At 32.7% G+C, this 18,970-nt stretch overlaps 2 protein-coding genes and 1 long non-coding RNA gene across 10 annotated transcripts; 2 read left to right on the top strand and 1 right to left on the bottom strand.

Moving 5' to 3' along the window:
• Positions 1-295: 295 nt before the first annotated feature.
• On the top strand, positions 296-4,229 carry LOC121116069 (double-stranded RNA-specific editase 1). Its single transcript, XM_040710285.2, has 5 exons — positions 296-895; positions 975-1,575; positions 1,634-2,887; positions 3,043-3,279; positions 3,346-4,229. The coding sequence occupies exons 1-5, from the start codon at positions 434-436 to the stop codon at positions 3,537-3,539; spliced, it is 2,748 nt and encodes a 915-aa protein (XP_040566219.1). The 5' UTR covers positions 296-433; the 3' UTR covers positions 3,540-4,229.
• On the bottom strand, positions 4,189-10,861 carry LOC121116070 (1-phosphatidylinositol 4,5-bisphosphate phosphodiesterase delta-1). 8 transcript variants are annotated; one of them, XM_040710286.2, is made up of 11 exons: positions 10,615-10,756; positions 10,123-10,490; positions 9,954-9,998; positions 8,494-8,712; positions 7,725-7,855; positions 7,509-7,666; positions 7,326-7,455; positions 6,805-7,264; positions 5,095-5,757; positions 4,552-5,022; positions 4,189-4,489 (listed from the first exon to the last, which is right to left on the bottom strand). In XM_040710286.2, the coding sequence occupies exons 2-11, from the start codon at positions 10,265-10,267 to the stop codon at positions 4,401-4,403; spliced, it is 2,511 nt and encodes an 836-aa protein (XP_040566220.1). In that variant the 5' UTR covers positions 10,268-10,490; positions 10,615-10,756; the 3' UTR covers positions 4,189-4,400. The 8 variants fall into 8 exon arrangements, with proteins under 8 accessions (XP_040566220.1, XP_071744095.1, XP_071744096.1 ...); XM_071887994.1 differs by having other exon boundaries at positions 10,627-10,723; XM_071887995.1 differs by lacking the exon at positions 9,954-9,998 and having other exon boundaries at positions 10,615-10,861.
• LOC121116071 (uncharacterized) lies at positions 10,774-13,300 on the top strand. The gene is made up of 4 exons (XR_005863754.2): positions 10,774-10,907; positions 12,518-12,567; positions 12,649-12,807; positions 12,876-13,300. It is a non-coding gene; the product is annotated as an uncharacterized lncRNA (long non-coding RNA).
• Positions 13,301-18,970: the final 5,670 nt, after the last annotated feature.

The raw sequence follows: 18,970 nt of genomic DNA, 5'->3' as shown, positions 1-18,970 counted from the left end.
TTAATGTCAGTTGAGAGCTTCAAATTTATCAGTCTCAAAAATTATTTCAAATCTATTTGCAATTATATAAGTTTGCCTATCATTATTTTAACTTGACTTGTTTCTAAATATCACATGTGTGAGAAGTTACAGGATCTATGAATTAAAATCTAGTTGTTTCCAACAGACTGGATTTACCGACTGGATTCCAAAGATATCGAGTTAATAACACAATCAAACGGTTGGTGTATGAAGAACATTTAAAAATTGATTAAGAAAAGTACTCAAGTTCAAAATATATTTTTTTATATTCCAGCTCATGATAAAATTCACATCGTGTATTGGGAGGGATCAGTAAGTGGGGCAGTTCGATCCTACTCTTCATTAGCATTAGACTTGGATATTTAATATTTCGTATAGACCTGGCAATCAATTCGATCTTAAGGTCAGGGTCATGAAATTAGAGCCAGTCGCCGAATCAATCGACTTCCACAATGTAGATGCTCGAAAAGAAGACGATGCAGCCAAAAAAGGCAGTTGGTCAAATAGTAGGGATGGAGCTCCGCGAAAGGGAGAATCCATGAACCCCAATCTAATCCCCCTTGGAACTCCTCTCTCGCTGAGAAAACCTCCATCCAGTCCAAGTGCTTCTTCTGTGGCTTCCTTTGCATCTTGCCATTCCGAATTTATGGAGGACAGCTCTGTTGTTCAGGACCATCTGGATGTGGAAGACGAAGAAATGAAAACTTATTCGAGGAATGAATTGGAAGGCATTTATGGAAAGTTGGAGTTTTCAATCGAAAAACCCTGTAAAGTGAATGGTCAAAATTTTCAAATTCGTACCATGATTTTTGATCAACTCTTCATTGGGAGAAGTGCGACGATGAAGGATGCGTGCGAGCGTTGTTGCCTCAAGGTTTGTTCCTCCTTGGGTTTAACCGAGGGTTTTCATTCCTTGTATCTCTTGAATTAATGTGCCTATTTTCTAAATACAGGCTGTGAAATACATCAAACAGCATAAATTAGGTCCTTTTGCAAAAGAAGATCTTGTGGATAAGAAGGAAAAGAAACGAAAGCGCAAAGGTAAAAAGACCTCCAATACGCGTGGAAAATCTACCAAAGAGGACGAAGAAGAGGATGAGGAGGAACAAAAATTGGATTTCCGCAATATTCCCATCAAAAACGCTATTATGATGTTAAATGAAATGTTTCCTCCACCCAAGGCACCTCAATACAAAGTATTAAGTCAAACGGGACCACCAAACAATCCGACTTTCACAATGATGTGCACCATTGAAAACAAATCTTATGTTGGAGAAGGAAAGTCGAAAAAAGAAGCTAAATTAGTTTCGTCACAGAAAGCGATTGAAGTTCTCTGTGGATACAAGCGATCTGAAACTCGGTCTGTTCCTGAAAAAAGTAATCCAAGAGCCAATTGTGATTTAGATGATTGGATGGAACTAGAAGGCAAAAATCCAGTATCTATTTTGAATGAATTATATCCTGGAATTCAGTATCAATTGTTATCCACTACAGGACCGTCTCACGCGCCTAATTTCATAATCAAGGCAATGCTTAATAATATGTCGTTTGAAGGTATGGTATTTTAAACATCTGTACATTTAGCTTACGTTTACATACATATATATTTCAGGTTCTGGAAAGTCTAAGAAAGATGCCAAGCTTAATGCTTCTAAAGCTCTATTGGTACATCTTCATAAAGTAGGATTTGATCCAATGACTGGTGATATGATGTCTACTAGAGAAAACAATGATGCTGCTGCTATTGGACATACATTTGCGGATCAAATAAGTCAGCTTGTTCATTCTAAATATCAGGAACTTTTTGGTACTACAACTTACTCCAAAAGACGCGTCATGGCTGCAATTGTTATGACTGAGGAAGATAAAAACCCTATAGTGATAGCGGTTACATCTGGTACCAAATGCATTAATGGTGAGCAGATATCATTGGAGGGATGCGTTGTGAATGATTCTCATGCAGAGATTGTTGCTCGCCGTTGTCTTTTACTTTACCTATATTCTCAACTTGATAAATTATCTGACAAGGAGGGTGATTCGGTATTTTATCGTCTTGATGGTAATTCAAGATGCCATTTGAAAGACGGGGTGGAATTTCATCTTTTCATTACAACTTCACCCTGTGGGGATGCTAGGATTTTCTCTCTGCATGAAACCTCCTTAAATGGTAACAAAGATAAAGTAGTCACTAAGGATAAACAAATCAAGGACGATCCTGTTGACAAGAGCAACATTGTTGAAGTTGAACAAGCTGAGCCTGGAACAACCGTTGATGAGGATGAAGAATCTTCGTTAGCCGAAAAATCAGACGACTTTCCACTTAGTGATACTATAGCTCCATTAAATGATAATAATAATAATGAACCGAAGATGAATATCGTAGATGCTTATAATAACGAACCTACGATGGAGACTGTAGATACTAATAATAATGAGACTAAGATGTGGGTCATAGATGCTAACGATAATGAGCCTAAGATTGAAGTCGTAGATGCTAACAATTATGAGCCTACGATTGAAGTTGTGGATGAAAATAATAATGTTGAGTTGTCAAGTTCAACAACCTCTTTGGTAGAAAATGACAATCAATCGGCTGCAGCCCCTGCTAATGAAAAAAAATCGAGTGACTCATCTCGAGGAATGCTTCGTTCAAAGATCGAATGTGGAATGGGGACTGTTCCAATCAGTCCTAAAGTTCAAATTCAGACTTGGGATGGAGTAATGTCAGGTGATCGGTTGTTGACAATGGCTTGCTCTGATAAACTTCTCAGGTGGAATGTTCTCGGTGTTCAAGGTGCATGTCTTACTCATCTGGTTTACCCAATTTATTTCTCAACGATTACTGTTGGGTCCAAATTTCATCCAGGTATATATAATAAAACAAGCAATAATTTATCAATTAATTATTTAATGAGATTAAATAAGGTAATCTATCATTGGTAAGTTTTTCTAGAAACTAAGTGTTCCTTTCTTTAAATGTGTTATATAATTATATATCAGTTTTATTTTTGTTTTTTTAAGGTCATATGAAGCGAGCACTCTACGATCGAATTGAACCTCACATTAGCGATTTGCCTAAAGGATTTCAAATGAACAATGCAGATTTGTTGGCTACTACATCCCCTGAAACGCGTCAGGCCACAAAAGCACACGACTACAGCGTTAATTGGGTTATGGATCAGGGTCAACCCGAGATTGTGAATGGCTCTACAGGGAAAACAATAAATGATAGTGTTTCAAGACTTAGCAAAAAGATGCGTAAGTTTTTCCTTTTTAATTATTGGTATTATTGAATGAACTTTCTTAACATTATTGTTCCATTAGTTTTCCAAAAGTTTTTGGATTTGAATGGAAGAATATTGAAAGTGCCGTTCCGTTCTCCATGTAGATATAGCGAAGTGAAGCAAATGGCTTCAGATTATCAAGAAGCTAAATCGGTTTTTAATTTGGCATTGAAAGATGCTGGATGTGGTGTTTGGATCGATAAACCAATCGAACAAGATCAATTTTCCCTCTAGGGAAGTCACAAAATATCAACACGGTTTTTAGTAGCATTTCAATTAGGAGGTATTATCCGGATAAGTTTTCGTTTCTTCGATCAAGATGGAAGATTTCGTAGTACTAGAGTAAATTAATTACTTAATTATTTTCAATTATCTGGACCATAAACAAATTAAGAAGATAGATCAGTAAATCTCAACTACTGTTCAGATACGATCATGATCGAATGTTCCAAGTTAGTCAACCCCATCTCGTGTTGAACAAATGTTGGTATTTTGAGATTTCACAATTGCGTTGTCAAGTCTGTTCCGTCGAGGACTGCCATTTTTTTCTTCCATTCATAGACTAGTACATCCATACCCAACAGCGGTCCTTGCAATCATTATCATTATTCGTCAAAGTTCATTTATGAAGTTATACTTAAGTCTAGTTGCGTATTCAACACTCCTTTTAAAATAGTTATTACGTGTTTCTTTCTCACCCGCTTCAGTTATCCTAGAACCCAAAGTATTTAACTTTTTCCACACTCCTTATTTTGACGCTCCTCGAGGTGGTTAATCCAATTTCATTCGAAAACTATTTGAGGACGATATTGCAAAATAAATAACTTATGTTTTTAGATTTATAAATGTGAATAAAGACAAAAAAATAATATATCAATAAATATTATTGTTAAAAATATAATAAAATATTTATTTAAAACAGAACATATGTGTAAGCTGATTTACGCCAATAATTATTTAAATGTTTCATTAAGGTAATTAATAATTATATAATTCTAGACTTGTATATCAAAATAATTATAAATATATAGACAGCGTTAGGCAACCAAGAGAAAACTCTTAAGGAGGGGTAATTGATCATAACAACTATGATGTTTACGCCTTGTCAATTTTTATATGTATAAAAAGGGCGGATGGACTAAGAATTTTTCCACTATAATCCTCAAGGTGGACTTGACGATATCCTATAAGAATAAAAAGTAGTATGTTGTAATAATAAGTTCAATAATATTAATATTAACCGTACCTTCTTTAATATTCTTGACTGGACATATAAAAGATGCGACATCCTTGTCTGGTCCACTCTTCGAATGGTCCTTTACTTTGAACTCTAAGAACGCAAGGGATGGTACTTTAATAGAGAAATGAAAAGCTGTGTTCCAGACGGGGTTAAAACCATTGTTTGAAACCGGCTCTGTTTTTGCTTTGTTTACACTAGAATGATCATCTGGATGCCCTCGAATCCGGACTTTGACATAAGGATCAATTACCTCTCCTTCAATCTTTCCTTTTGGTTTTGGGATGTGCTGACCACTTAAGATCCTTATCGTCATATTCCATGGCTTAGTAATCAAATTTGATGGACTACTGGGAGAATAGTCTGGATCTGGACGTCTGAGAAAAGAGGGTTTTAGAACGTATCCACAACCTCCATTATCTCTAAATTTTGCCCGGTTATAAAAATTCTGCTTGTCCTCCGTTTGATAGTTTAACGCCACTAAAAGAAATAAATTCAAAATTATCATGGGTATTACTTATTAGGTACACAATTTAGTAATTGTAAACGTACCAATCTGGCAACCTGCATTCCATGGGTACATAACCTTAAGATTAGATGAATCCTGTCTTTTCCCACTGGGATATACCCTAGATATTTGCTTAGCATTATATTTAACAAATTTTTGTGCAGAATGAGGATCCTCCAAAAATTTCTTCGTCTTCGATTCTCCAAACGAACTCATGTGGAAATAAACAACATTTTTATCAGAGTTTGGAAAGCCGGGAAAGTGAACAGCATGAATATAATTTACTAAATCTGACAATTTTTTCGAGATTTTTTTTGTAGATTTCTTCTTTTTCTCATCTCTTTCATCATCTTCTTCATCTTCGTCATCTTCAACAACATCATCCTGAGTCTTTCCTGGAGGCAATCTCTTTGCTTTAATCAATATTTTATGCTTAAGAGCTTCTGGACTTGGAAGATTGTCTTTCTTCTCATCAGGTGGTAGAGTGTACAACATATCTCCGAGGATTGTAGTCATGTAATCCGCCATTTTGTCTTGCATTTCCAGACTACAATGGTTCTCAATTGATAATATCAATGGGTAATCTGAACGGTCGAATGCGTAGGGCTTAATAGCATCATTAATGACGTCCTTAAAAAGAATTTTAGAAGTCAGTGTCCAACCATGGTAAATTATGGGCTCGTTTTCATCTCCATCCCAACAATCCACTTAAAATGAGAATAAAAATACGTATTAATATCTTGTCCGTTTTAGGTGAAAGACTTGGGGACACTTGCCGTAGGCCTCACATTAAATAGTAAAAAATAAGAACATCGTAATTTGAAGACATTTCTAATAAAATGTCATAAATGTATTATTAAAATTTTTCCAAAATACCTCGACAATAAAAACAAACAAAAAGAAAAATCAAATTTCGTCTTTGCCCACAGCCACTAAGTCCCACATTTTATCGTAAAAAATATATAAACTGCGGGAATTCATTTTCCTAAATAATACTAGGATTCGAAATTACTTTCTTTAAAAAATATTGGTAATTTATTTCCTAAAAACCAAGAAAAAATGAAATTAAATTCAAATTAATAACAAGAAAGATAAGGCCTCACATATTCATCTTTGCAAAGTATAACTGACTCTGTGTATAGACTATGAAAATAATTAATAATACTGTACGAGGGAAAATTGTCCAACGTCAATTAATAATTAATTTAAAAAATTCAGTGTATATATGAAAAGATAAATAACTACAATTTTATCATCTCAATGCACGGCTGGCTAAATGTAAAACGCCGAAACAAAGTACAAAGAAAATCCCATTTCATTTTTCCCGTTTTCAACTTTATTTCATTTCCTTATTTCTGTATTTACCAACTTCTCAAATTGAGAATCTTTAATTTCAATAGTTGAGTGTCAAAGTAAGAATATGATCTATCTTTTTTGGATCGAGAAAAATTGATACTGAAATACATTCAATATAACATTACGATCGTTTATCAATCCAATGAGACTATCTAAAGCCTTTAGTTGGAGAAATTGGCAAATATTTTTTTATAATACATATTCTTTGCATGGGCAAAGATAAGACACAGATGTAATCACTTCCCTAGAAAACTACAGCACTCTTGCCAGGTATTAAGATGATAAAGTTGTAGATTTTAATTTGATAACCAGGAGCTAACTTTTTAAAATGTTAAATAGATGTCAGGCAATGTTCTCTTTGGAAATATTCTTCATGAAATACGTAAATTACCACTTACATTCAACGCATCGGCATCCTTCTTTCAGAGCTTTAATGTAGGCATCCACACTACTTTCGCCAGTGACTTGATTTCCAGTTAAATACGTGTTATGCGAGGATGCAATCCAATAGTGTGACAGAGGCTGCGTCATATCCTGATAAATAAAGTTGGTTGCCGTGATATTTTGGAGTTCAGAAAACATCATGAATTGAATAAAGCCTTCATTACTCATATACTTTTTATTTTTGGATGGCTCATAAGCCTCGATAATTTGCTCACACTCAATCTTCAACATTTCCGTGTTTTGTTCGTTCATGAAGAACCGAGTAAGATCATCAACAGATATTTTGGAATTGGTTTTAGCATATTTTCGGTAAATCTTTTCCAGCTCAGGTTTTTTCAGAAGACTATAGTAAAAAGACACAAACTCCGACTCGGAGAGTGATGCATCTGGCTTCCCTTGCGTCCCATTTGCTTCCTAAAATAAGTTTTTCATAATTATAATAACTTTCACATTAGTTTCATCCCGATAAACTCACTTCAAATAAGGATTTCAATTCGCCTTTATCCATTTTAACATTAAGATCCTCAATGAGATCGCGTACTTCCTTAAATGACAGACAATTGGAGTTATTTTTATCAGCATTGCGAAATTTCTCTCTTAAAAACCTTTAAAAAATTGTCAAACTAATACAAAATTTTTAAAAAGAGGATTAATTTACAATTCATATTTTTTCTGTTCTCCGAGACTGTGAAGCGTACTGATCATATGACTTAGGGTGTCAGCCCAAATATTTCTGGTATTTTCATCATCAGCTATGAAATCAACGGATTCGTTATCATCCATAATCATAGAGAAACAACAATGAGCAGGTAAATTCTGTAATTTTAAAAATGACCGTTAATTTCAGTTACATCGATATCAATACTTAAAATACTTTATTGAATGCTCTTGGAAGACCTGCACCTGACTGTTTACTACGTGCTATTTTGACTAATGTGTTGAAAGTATCAGTACCATGTCCAATTCGAATCTCTGTTACTTTGGTTAAGTCATAGTGAGGAGAACCTGTAGAAAAAGCAAATAATACATCAGTTAAAAGAGCATTTATACGGATTCTTTAATTGATTATGTATATATATAAATAAAGAACTTTTAGTACGTAAAACAGTGCATTTCTACACAAGCAAGAAGTGAGTGTGAATAATTATTTTTTTTGGTAAGTACTTTGAGATATTATTTGCGTTTTTAGCTATAATGATGGATATGCAATCCATTGATATGCGGAGGAAATATTCATTCGTGTGTCGAAGTAAATCACCATTGTAGCGATTCAATTCATTTGACGTACTCATTATTATAAGCTATTCATATAGATAAAGTTTCAATTGAAGCATAAAGAAATCACATTTTTGATTCAATATATACAGCAATACCTCGGCTAAATGGTCTGGGAGTGTTCCGAGCCTATCAATACTGTTATAAACCATGAAATGCATAATTTAATGAATAAATTAAAGTATACATATTATTTTCAACATAAAATCGTGGGTTTTATTACTAAAAAAACGCCATAAAATGAAAAACCGTAAGATTGCAAAACCCTGACTAAACGAGATATTGGTGTATGTCGTCGTAAATATCTAAACCAATAACACAGAATGAATATTAAGAAAAGTTATTGAATATTGTGTTAAAGAATTTACTGTCACAACAAGAAGAAGATGTACCCTCAATCTTGAAGCAGGAGTTGATACGTCTTTTATTGGGATAGTAGAGAACACAGAGATTTTCCAAATCCAATTTGCATTTCCGTTGATAGACTTTGACACCACGAACGCCTTTATCACGAACTTTATATAGAATAGTTCCCTTTTGAAGAACATCGATGGAATCTTGAATTGAAAATGATCGTTCCAAAACATCTGAATAATCAAGAAGAGTATTTGACAAATTAGTTTTCATGATTGAGCAATGTACAAAAAAAACAAAAAAACAGCGACTATATATATTTATATATAATTTAGTAATAAAGAAAAATTCTAAGCCAATAGGACTATTTGTCTTATCTATCCTTGGTGGTAGTGATAAAAAGATACTTATTTTTTTAACTATATTAATAAAAAATCAAATTAAAAATTGTCATTAACATGTTGTGCGTCAACATACAAACAATTGGAGAAAACCCCAATTAATTTTTTTACTTCATGCATATATAGACCCAAATTTCATAGACATATTTGATTCCATTATATGCTTATTATTCAAATTTATGAGATGCATTAATATACCCAATAATTTTAGCTATAGTTTAGAACCTTTATTTTGTTTAAAGAACTTTTATTGGTCCCCATATGGCATTTCAAATAAAATCTATCAATTTCTCTTTCTTTTATTGTGACGATCAATTTTGGCTACTTTAAGCACAATTTACGACATACCAAAGGGATTGATCAGAATAATATGTTGATAGTAATTGACGACAACTCGTGGAAGAATATAAATATAATCCAGACTCATTTTTGGGAAAAAATCATTCTGCTTACTTCTGTGTTGATGGGACATAATTATGCACTAGGTATTGACGATAAAGTTGTAGAGTAATAGGGTGTGCTCTACAAAAGAGAAATAATATGCACATATTCATAGACTAATGGTATGAAATATCGTACCATTTAAAAAAAATGAAATTTGTAAAAGTTGCACATTCAAATTGAGAAGGCTTTAATTAATAGGCTCAAGTAACTACTATAAGACAATTGTATATTAATATTCATAAAAATCAAATCGAATTTAAATTAGTCATTGGATTGACATTATTAATAGAATAGGTACAAAGGAGTAATAAAGGGCAAATATTAATGTGATTAAAAAAGAAATGAAAATTCTAAAAATTGCACTCAAACATTCAAATTGAAAAGGCTTTAATAGGGACAAATTGAAATATCCACTACAATAGTACTATACAGCAAATTAGGTTTTTCTATTAATAAAATAATGATGTCATATTCCATAAAAAAAAAGCATGCAATTGGTAGACTAGAGTAAACTGTGTTCGTCACATGGATTTATACTATAAAAAGAAGACACATTTAGGTAATAAATACATGCTTTAATAACTAAAATGAAATCAAAAATTATTGAATAAACCACCAACTGTGCTAACCAGAGATAATGCCTGCTGTAAAGGCTCTTTTTTCGCTCATTTGTGCTTTGGAAAAGAAAAATAGTAATAAAAAAAAACATTCTAAATATATTATTGTATAGAAATTCGTGAATAAGACGTTTATTTATAATAATATCTATTACTTATTAGTACAAGAATAACCATTTACCCGTTTTGTCCTGTGTCATGTTGATGATTGATGACGAATCTCCAGGAGATGGGTGCGTACGTGAACGGCAACAAATATTGCGAATGACTTTAATTCTTAGTAGTGAAATTGTGGACAATATTATGTAGGGTGTGTTTTTTAACATACGCTCAAATTCATGAGCAGGCAGAACAATTCATTTTATTGGTGGAAATCATAAATATTCGACAATTCTCTTTATAGCTATACAAGTAAGCAGCTCAACTACAACTCAAATCCTAGAGTGCAGAGCAGAGGAAGAGAGAGAGAGAGTGAGCAGCTCTGTAGTGTGAATCACTCAATGATCCCCTCCAGGAACACTCCTTAATATAATAACTGTGTTCCTAGAACTAGATATCATCAAAAAATAAATTAGTTATTCATGAAATGATGTATGAGCCAGAAATTCGTAGCAATTTTTATATCTTAATAATTTCTCGCTACGAATATTTTTGTAACAATAATATCACTCACGCGCTCTCTTACTGATTAGTGATGACGTAATAATAAATGGGTTTGCTCAATGTTTATTATTTAATAAGTGACAACCATTTGTATTATGAATTAAATCAATTCGAATTTACGACTGTAGGGGGTATCTATTTAATATTCTATTGATTTAACAAATGTGTTTTTGTAGTATAATAAAACAGTGTCCAACATTCATTTATATACGCAAAGCTGAGGAGCTAGCCAGCAAGGTATAAAATCAAAGTGGAATACCTATGACGTCACAAATCCTTCTTTCCTTGCAAAAATAATATTAGGTAAAAAATAAAACATTGAACTCTTTTATGTTATTTATATACGACTATTAGAGCTCTCATTGTCAGCTTGTGGCATATATTTCATACCTATGCAGTGTTGTCGCCTATAGGCTATAGTTCATGCTCTGCTGCTCACTATTCATATAATAATATATTAATTATTATATACCTACCTTGAGTGGAATTGTTCTATAATGTATTTTATTATTTAAATTTCACTCTAGAGACAGCAAGTATGCTGTACTTACATGAATACATTTTGTTTTGCACTAGTCTTGATTATTTAAAATGAATGAACCTACTGTTTATGTAATAACATATCTCAACTCTGAAATTACTAGGCTTTTGGTACTCAACAAATGCTATATTTTTAAATTTAAGTAAGTATATGACATTAGAGGACTTCTTTGACGATTAAAAATAAATTCTTTTACGTATTGAACAAATTTGTTTTCTGACTCATAGCGATTATGACTAAGATCAATTATCATTATCAATTGAGATAAGGAAATTTATAAATGGATTAAATAAAAATTTAATTATATATACATAGATGAACTATTTATAAAATGCTGTGATCATTTTGCGTGGAGAGGTTTTCTAGAGTTACAAGCTTCCGTTTAATTAATAAAAATATGGCTATTAATTGGGGGGTATCTAGAATAAATTTTTAATTAATCACATCACTTTAAAATCGATTATTTGTTGTTGATTCTCGAATATATCACTTTAAAATTGATTATTTAGGACCATGGTTTCCAACTGTAGCTACTCGGAGTCTTGTTCTCCGTGATATATCGTTAAGGGTTCTACGAAATATTACAATATAAAAATATATAAACATTTATTAGTTGATCATATTATATATGCCGCAAGATATTTAGGACTCTGTAGTGATGAAAAGGTTCGGAATAACTGATAGTATTTACCAATATACTAGCAAAGTATTAAACCCTGTTTGATACAATACAATTTTATATATGAGGTACATAATAGTAATATAACTATAAGAAACGTTACAACATGAGTTTGTTTTTTATAAATAATTATGATAAATATATAATTTAGTTTTCATCATATTGTTCGTACTAGATGTATTATTATGACAATGATATATTCTCCGAGCGTCATATTATTTAGCCAGAATAGCACTTTGTGTATATATAGTGTGGATTGCATGGTCATTTTGCAATCAAATAATCTTCTGATAATGTTTTTTATAACTAACTGAATATTAATATAAAGATTAAACTCGAAGCCAATAAGGGGGTATTCACAAACCACTTGGCCCATTAGGGGAGATGGGGTCCGGCCTAAAATCACGTTGATCCTCGTTGGGGAGGGTTCCACCTAAAACTAGGTAGACCTGAATATTGCGGCAAGATGGCATGAATGGCACAAGGATTATTTTTTATTAAAAAAACATCAATAATAGATAATGAAATAATTCATTTAAAAAAGGCCACAAGAAGTCTTGATCTTTGCTAAAAAAAGCTGGTAAGTTTAAAAAAACGTCATTTGATAAAAACTTGAAAATATTTTATTTTCAAAAGGACCTGCACTATAGTTTCTAAAAATAAAAATAAAATATATATAATTTGCATTTTTAGGAGAATACGAAACACGTGGTTCTATTGGGGTATATAAAGAAAAGAACAACGTAAGTGCACATAATGCCGTGAATGAAACCTTTTATATCTAATAGTAAAAACTTGTTGTAAAAGTCATTTTAAAATTTAAGAAAGGGTCGCCAATGAAGAATCCGTCGAATAACAGTCGAGAAGGGGTTAAAAGTTGTTGTAACTCAAATAGTTATAGAAGAATTTAGGGCAAACTATGGAAGCTGAATCAGAATATCAAGGAGAAATGGGACGGTTACGACTCATTGGATAAAAATATTGTATGAACACTTATACTATTACAAAACTGGGGTATATTTTACATATTTTTAATTGTTGATTCTTACAGAAGACTGCTCATACGATTGGAAGTTCCGTGAAGATTCAATAATGTAGTTGTTTATAGATCACATAGCATTTGATAAACAAGAGGCGAAGGTCAAAAGGTTTTGATATCAGTGATTTATGCACAAAACACAATCTCAATTGTAATTTTTAAGCGGATCGTGTTATCCCATTTGGAAATGTCATTGATTTTATTAATTTATTTTATATTTTTGTTTGTGAATGTTTGAATTGAATGCAATTCTTTTTAATATTTTACCAATTTCAACTTTTGATTTTCTAAAAAATAAAATGCTTATTTTGGTCATCAATTTTTTTTTTTATAAATGTATCAAAGTAAGTATGAAGGATTAGAACATGTTATTTATTAAATTTAAAAATATATATTTTTTTACTATATCTTATCAATAAAAAATATCTGAATAATAACTATTCTGATTTTTTTATAAATTGGTGAGTAATTTTCTAAAGCGGTAAGGATATCTAGGAGATATCTAAGAATATTAATTATTGTCTGGAACCTTTATTTGATATATGATACTTTGTTTAATTGTGATATAGCCGTTTTAATATATATTCTATTTTATCTATAAATGATCTATTTTTGGTAGGGTATTTCAGTTCAATTTGCGGCGTCTCCAAATGATTTATCAAAATGATCATTTAATAGCTATGGTAGGTAAATACAGAGGGTCCCTGCTTATTGAGGTTTTTGGGAATAAGAAAATTCAGACTTATATCAAAGTCCACTTTATCATTTTTACTTTGTCTTTTTTTTTGTATGCTTCGGAAATTAAAAACATTTTATTCATCCTAAATTATTTAAAATAGTGTATGCTATACAAGATACGCTAATAATCGGAGCTTAAACAATATTTATTTAGCAACCTTTTTGATTGCAAGTTTGTATAATAAGTCATAACCAAAAGTTTTAAGTCTAGGCATCAAATCAAATACTTACAGGGACACTCCCCGTATGCAAAAATTTATACATATGAAAATATAGGCATAATATGAAGAAACTCATCAAGAACCACTGAAATTCTTATATACCTAAATACATGGTTTTTATAATTTAATATCAGAATATGAAAAAAATGCAATATAAGGGGAATACAGAACACGATAGGGAAATTATTCGTGATCATTAAGCAAAACCAAAACATTACAACTTTTTATTAGAAAAGTGTAAGGAAAAATGTTATTGAAAACACTTTTAGCAATCAATCTTGGTAGGAATTATTCAATATGGCCGCCTCCAGCCTCTATTACAGTCTCCTCAAGAGGCCGGGGCAAGTCGACGCAATATAATCGGCGGACATGTCTCCCCATTGCTTCTTGATGCTGGCCTTGAGCTCCAGCACATTTCTGTGTTATATCTTCCCAACCTTGCTCTCTAAGACGCTCCACACCGTGTAAGGGGGATTCGCCTTGTACCCATTTTGCCTTTGACGTTTTTCCTTGTACATATTCGCCTTGTGATGCTTTCGCCTGGTACTGTTTTGCCTTGTGACGTTTTCGCCTTCAGGGTTTTTTGTCTTGGATAATAATAGAGGGAATACTACTTCTTCTTAGTTTAAAATTTTTACCGTTGTATTCAAGCTTTGAGAAATTAAAAACAAAAATGTAAACAAGCTAGACAATTACAATTCTTCAAACCTTAATTAATTATATATACAAATAGTACGCAGGTTTCAAAGTATTGGGAAGGAATCACGGAATGCTACAGCTACGACAGTTGCAAAGAATTATTAGCATTAATATGCAGTCCATTTATTCATCAAAATGCCATGAAGAAATTTTGAAATCTCTACTTACATCAATGATTGTACTGGAGTTATAGGTCAAGATGGGGACCTTGTCCATGAAAGTCTTGTCTGTTTATATCTTATGCATATTTTGTGATTCTATATGGAACTAACCATCTTCCTATTACTGTGAGGATTTTGGACCTTAACGAATGGAAGAAAAACATAATTTCCAGACCCTTCCTATATAAAGCATCGTTTTTAGTGGTTGATAAATAGTAAATACAGGAGCCCGATGGTTTTGTAGAGTTGTCCAAGGTAACAAGAAATTTTGGAGAGCGTTGCAAGAAATTTAAATTCTTTTTAGATTAATTTAATTCTGAAATTTAAATATAATGTATTTAAATACATTTGAAATATAGAAAATTAGTATTATTTTATATATATCTCTTTGTATATATTTCATATAAGCTTTTATAAAAATAGAAGAGTCAAGATTTTGTATTATTATCTTAACGTGTGTACTAAAGTTTCTCATTTTCTAGGATTAATTATCTGGTAATTTGATTTTCTGTTGTTTATTTATATCACTGGGATTAAAGAAGAAGGGATCCTTTTTCTTCCCATCAGAGGCCACGACTCCAAGCATGTTGTTAGGGCCGGATGTTTTGTTCTGAAGGTGACCTGGACTCCCTCAGGTGATGTTGCAATATATCTTTCGTTTCTGCCCTTGAAAACCTGTTAGACTGTGAAGATCTTCTTGTCTGAGAAGATCTTCACAGTCGTCAGATGACTCTTAAGGACTTTTTGCATCTTTCAAGCCGTAAAACCTTCATCCTGTCGGTGAGAAGATGTCTTGGAGTCCTGACAAAGCTGTTAAGGCTTAGGTAATCATGTACTGCCTCCTGACGGTGATCTCGTCTACGTTGAACTCGTCAGCCAAGCGGCTCATTGATACTATTGGAACTTCCTTGATCTTAGCTTCCAGGGACTTGAGAAATGTTTCATCTCGCTTCAAACCATTTTCCGCACTTTTTGCCTTCCTTTTGATTCCTTTCCCATTCTTCTAGGCCACCTTATGTTCCGGACTGTCCTCACGGTCACGCCGACAATGTCTGAAATTGTTTTTGGATCAACATCCGGGTCGAGAAGATCCGAACCCCATTTCTTCTTTGATTCGTGTTCACTCATTTTCTGTCCGATTTTGATCAAATCGAAACAATGCACAAGAAAAACAACACATGTATCGAAAAATTGCTTGATATGTTACCTGAAACCTTAATTGGCGCAATAAAATAATAATAATAATAACGCGGAAAATTTCCCTATTGCACTCTGTATACTGCACTATATGGGGAGTCAGAATAATTTCAAACACCGCAGTATGTAAAATTCACGATGTTTGAAACCGCGATATGCAGGACCCTTATGTATATTTAAAATACAAATGTAATCTAGGGTCACTTTTGAAAAAATAATCCCAGCATGTTCTTCTGTTGAACTACCATATGTATTATAAAATAAAAACTACACTACATCATGGAAAAATTATAAAAACTCCAACTCGACCAATCTCAAAACTGGTATGTTACTCCAACAAAAACTTAACTCAATGCAAAATTCAAAAACTATAAAGCGACCAAACTCGAAAATTTTCTCTCGAATCCAAAACTATTTTTTCCTTGTGTGTTTCATTTGGATTTTTAGATTAAATTTGTTACTCAATACAAAGTATATACCTATAGTGAACAATTATTTTCAATAATGAAATAGTTAATATAATATATATTCACTCTACTGAGAGTTAATTCCTTTGAGCTTTTCTTATCGAATTAAAAAATATATATACCGCGTGGTCCATCAAAATCTGAAGACTTACTAATTCAATAATTAATGAAGGTTGAGTGATTGAAATTAATTCATATTAGCTTACATACAAGTTGAAAAATGCAGCTTGAACGTAATCGACAAATTTCCACACACACACTCCAAGCAGATGGGCGTCTCCAGGACCACTGTTTACGCCATCAGCAAGTCCAAACATTGGAGAGGAAGAAGGGCTCTGTCAAAAAGGTCCAACTGGATCCGGGGGAGTTAAAGAAAACAGCCCAGGCCAATCCCCTCAAGTCCATGAGGAAACGTGCTTAGACCGGAGAGATCTATCAAAAAAGTGGGGGGGGGGGGAAGGAGCCTTGTGAGAGTGGAGAGGCCACTTTTGACGCACTCAACGAAAGTAACCCATCTCCTCCGCTGCAAAACTCTATTGAATGAGTCTTTTAAGTTCTTTTGAACTCTTTTTTTACACTTTTGGTCCCTTAAAATCCTGATGCTAACCTCTTGGATACATGTCGAGAGGAAAGCCTGCAGTGCCCACAATCTAAACACTGATGCCCTCAAAGCTACTGTCAGCCAGCACTGGGACGCCATAAAATAGGACTACATCCGTAGTGGGTGCCAGGCCTTCTACCACCACTGGAAGCCATAATTGCGGCTAAGGGAGGCAATATTAATGATTAAGAGGGCTCGGACACACATCTATTTATAGTATTAACTTTTTGGAAATTCTATTCTTAATTAATTAGTTATATTGTGTTTAAAGTTTAAAATTCAACGTGTTCAGATTTTAATGGAGCACTCGGTATTAGAAAAAGAAATGACTAGTTACAGTTGATTTTTTCAATATTACTTTATATTGATTGCTTTTATATATGTATGTATTAAATCTGTGCCATATAATAATCTTTGAAAACCTTGAGGGGAATCCCTTGAGACACGGGATTGATTCCTTTCATATTATGAGTCAAGCGTCTTAAATCAAATGATTGGTTTGATGAAAATCCCATTCATAATGGAATATACAAAAGTGTAAATCCCAATGTCGGTTTGATGGTAAAATTCATTGAAGGCACTTGTCTTGGGTCCTGTGCTTGATTACAGAGGTTAGGGAAAAGTTCTTATACTGAAAGTCCAAGTCGAGTCTTGATATTCTTGAATATTTTAACGGAGTCCAGTTCAAGTCCTCAGAAAAAGAGTACTTTTTTCCAGTGAAAAAAGAAAAAGAAAGAATTTGCCTACCTAATTGCAGGATTTGAGATCATAGTAAAGACAGTATAGTATATTATAACTAGAATGATCACTCGTTAGGCTGCCAAACTCCATCTGTGGGTATTTTTCCTAACTGAAATATCATTTCTTCATTATGTTAAAGTAAAATATATGCGATGTTGTATTCTATGAAATTTAATATCTTTTGTATTCATACCGACCTATATAATTATTATATAGGTCGGTGATTCATACTTTAAAGGTGTAAAGGTTTGTAAATAAAAACAAAGTTTAGTGATTAAAAAATAAAAATAAAAACATTTGTTGCGTGTTTTCTTTCCCTTTTGTTCATTATTTAATAAGTCGTGATGTGTTAATATCTGTCCCTCTATAAAATGAATTCTCGCCTATCTCTGTTGTAAATTGATTTAAAAATGCATATTACAATTAATATATATGAATTTAAATATAATTAGAATATTTTCTCTGTATTAATGCTATTTTAAAAGTAGCAGTAATTCATTTTCTCCTTCCAAAATCATAAAAGAGGCAGCTTATATTAATATGGGTCTTAATTCAGCTGTACTATATCTCTCACTCCCACCTTTTCCTCGGGCTCTTACTAAATCCCCCTCTCTACTAATGAGTTAGTATTATTCATTTGTTCATAAGAACAAGTCCTATACTGGACTGGACAGAAGAAATTAGTAGCAACATAACACTAAAGATAAGGCGGATCTTGGACCCAGATCCGAAATATGTGTTATTACCTCTGCAAATAAGTTGAACAGAAGTTATATTTTTACCTCTGTTTGTTTGCTTGTTAGTCACTGTGTAGGGTTACAGCAAAAGTTACGAATCCATTTTAATCAAATTTTTGGTACGAAGATTATACATAGTCACAGTTAGAAGCCATAACATTTTGAGATGTTAATTCAAAGTAACACAAAATGTAAAAAATGCATAATCAGATATAAGCTTGGAGCACAATGAGATACATCACTCAATTTGATTTGAAGCGGAGGTTTTGTGCTCGACCGAGTGCTCATTCTAGTATATGTATTTTGTCCCACAAGAAATGATTTGAGCACTGTATCTCAAGTTGTTCAAAAGTGATGGTCAATTACACAGTTTCGAGCTTTTGTGTGACTTTAATACTATACTTTGGTCTTGAAATTTTTTCTATATGAAACTTTTTTATTAAACCTTCATAATGAAACAAATTTGAGCTCTCTATCTAAATATGTTCCAAAGTTATTGTCGATTAGGTATTTTTAATATTTTGTGCTACCTTGATCTCCTAAAA

This window comes from Lepeophtheirus salmonis, chromosome 4 (assembly GCF_016086655.4).
Source record: "Lepeophtheirus salmonis chromosome 4, UVic_Lsal_1.4, whole genome shotgun sequence".
Taxonomy (NCBI): domain Eukaryota; kingdom Metazoa; phylum Arthropoda; class Copepoda; order Siphonostomatoida; family Caligidae; genus Lepeophtheirus; species Lepeophtheirus salmonis.
Note: the sequence above shows the minus strand (reverse complement) of the source record. Positions and strands in the feature narration are given on the sequence as shown.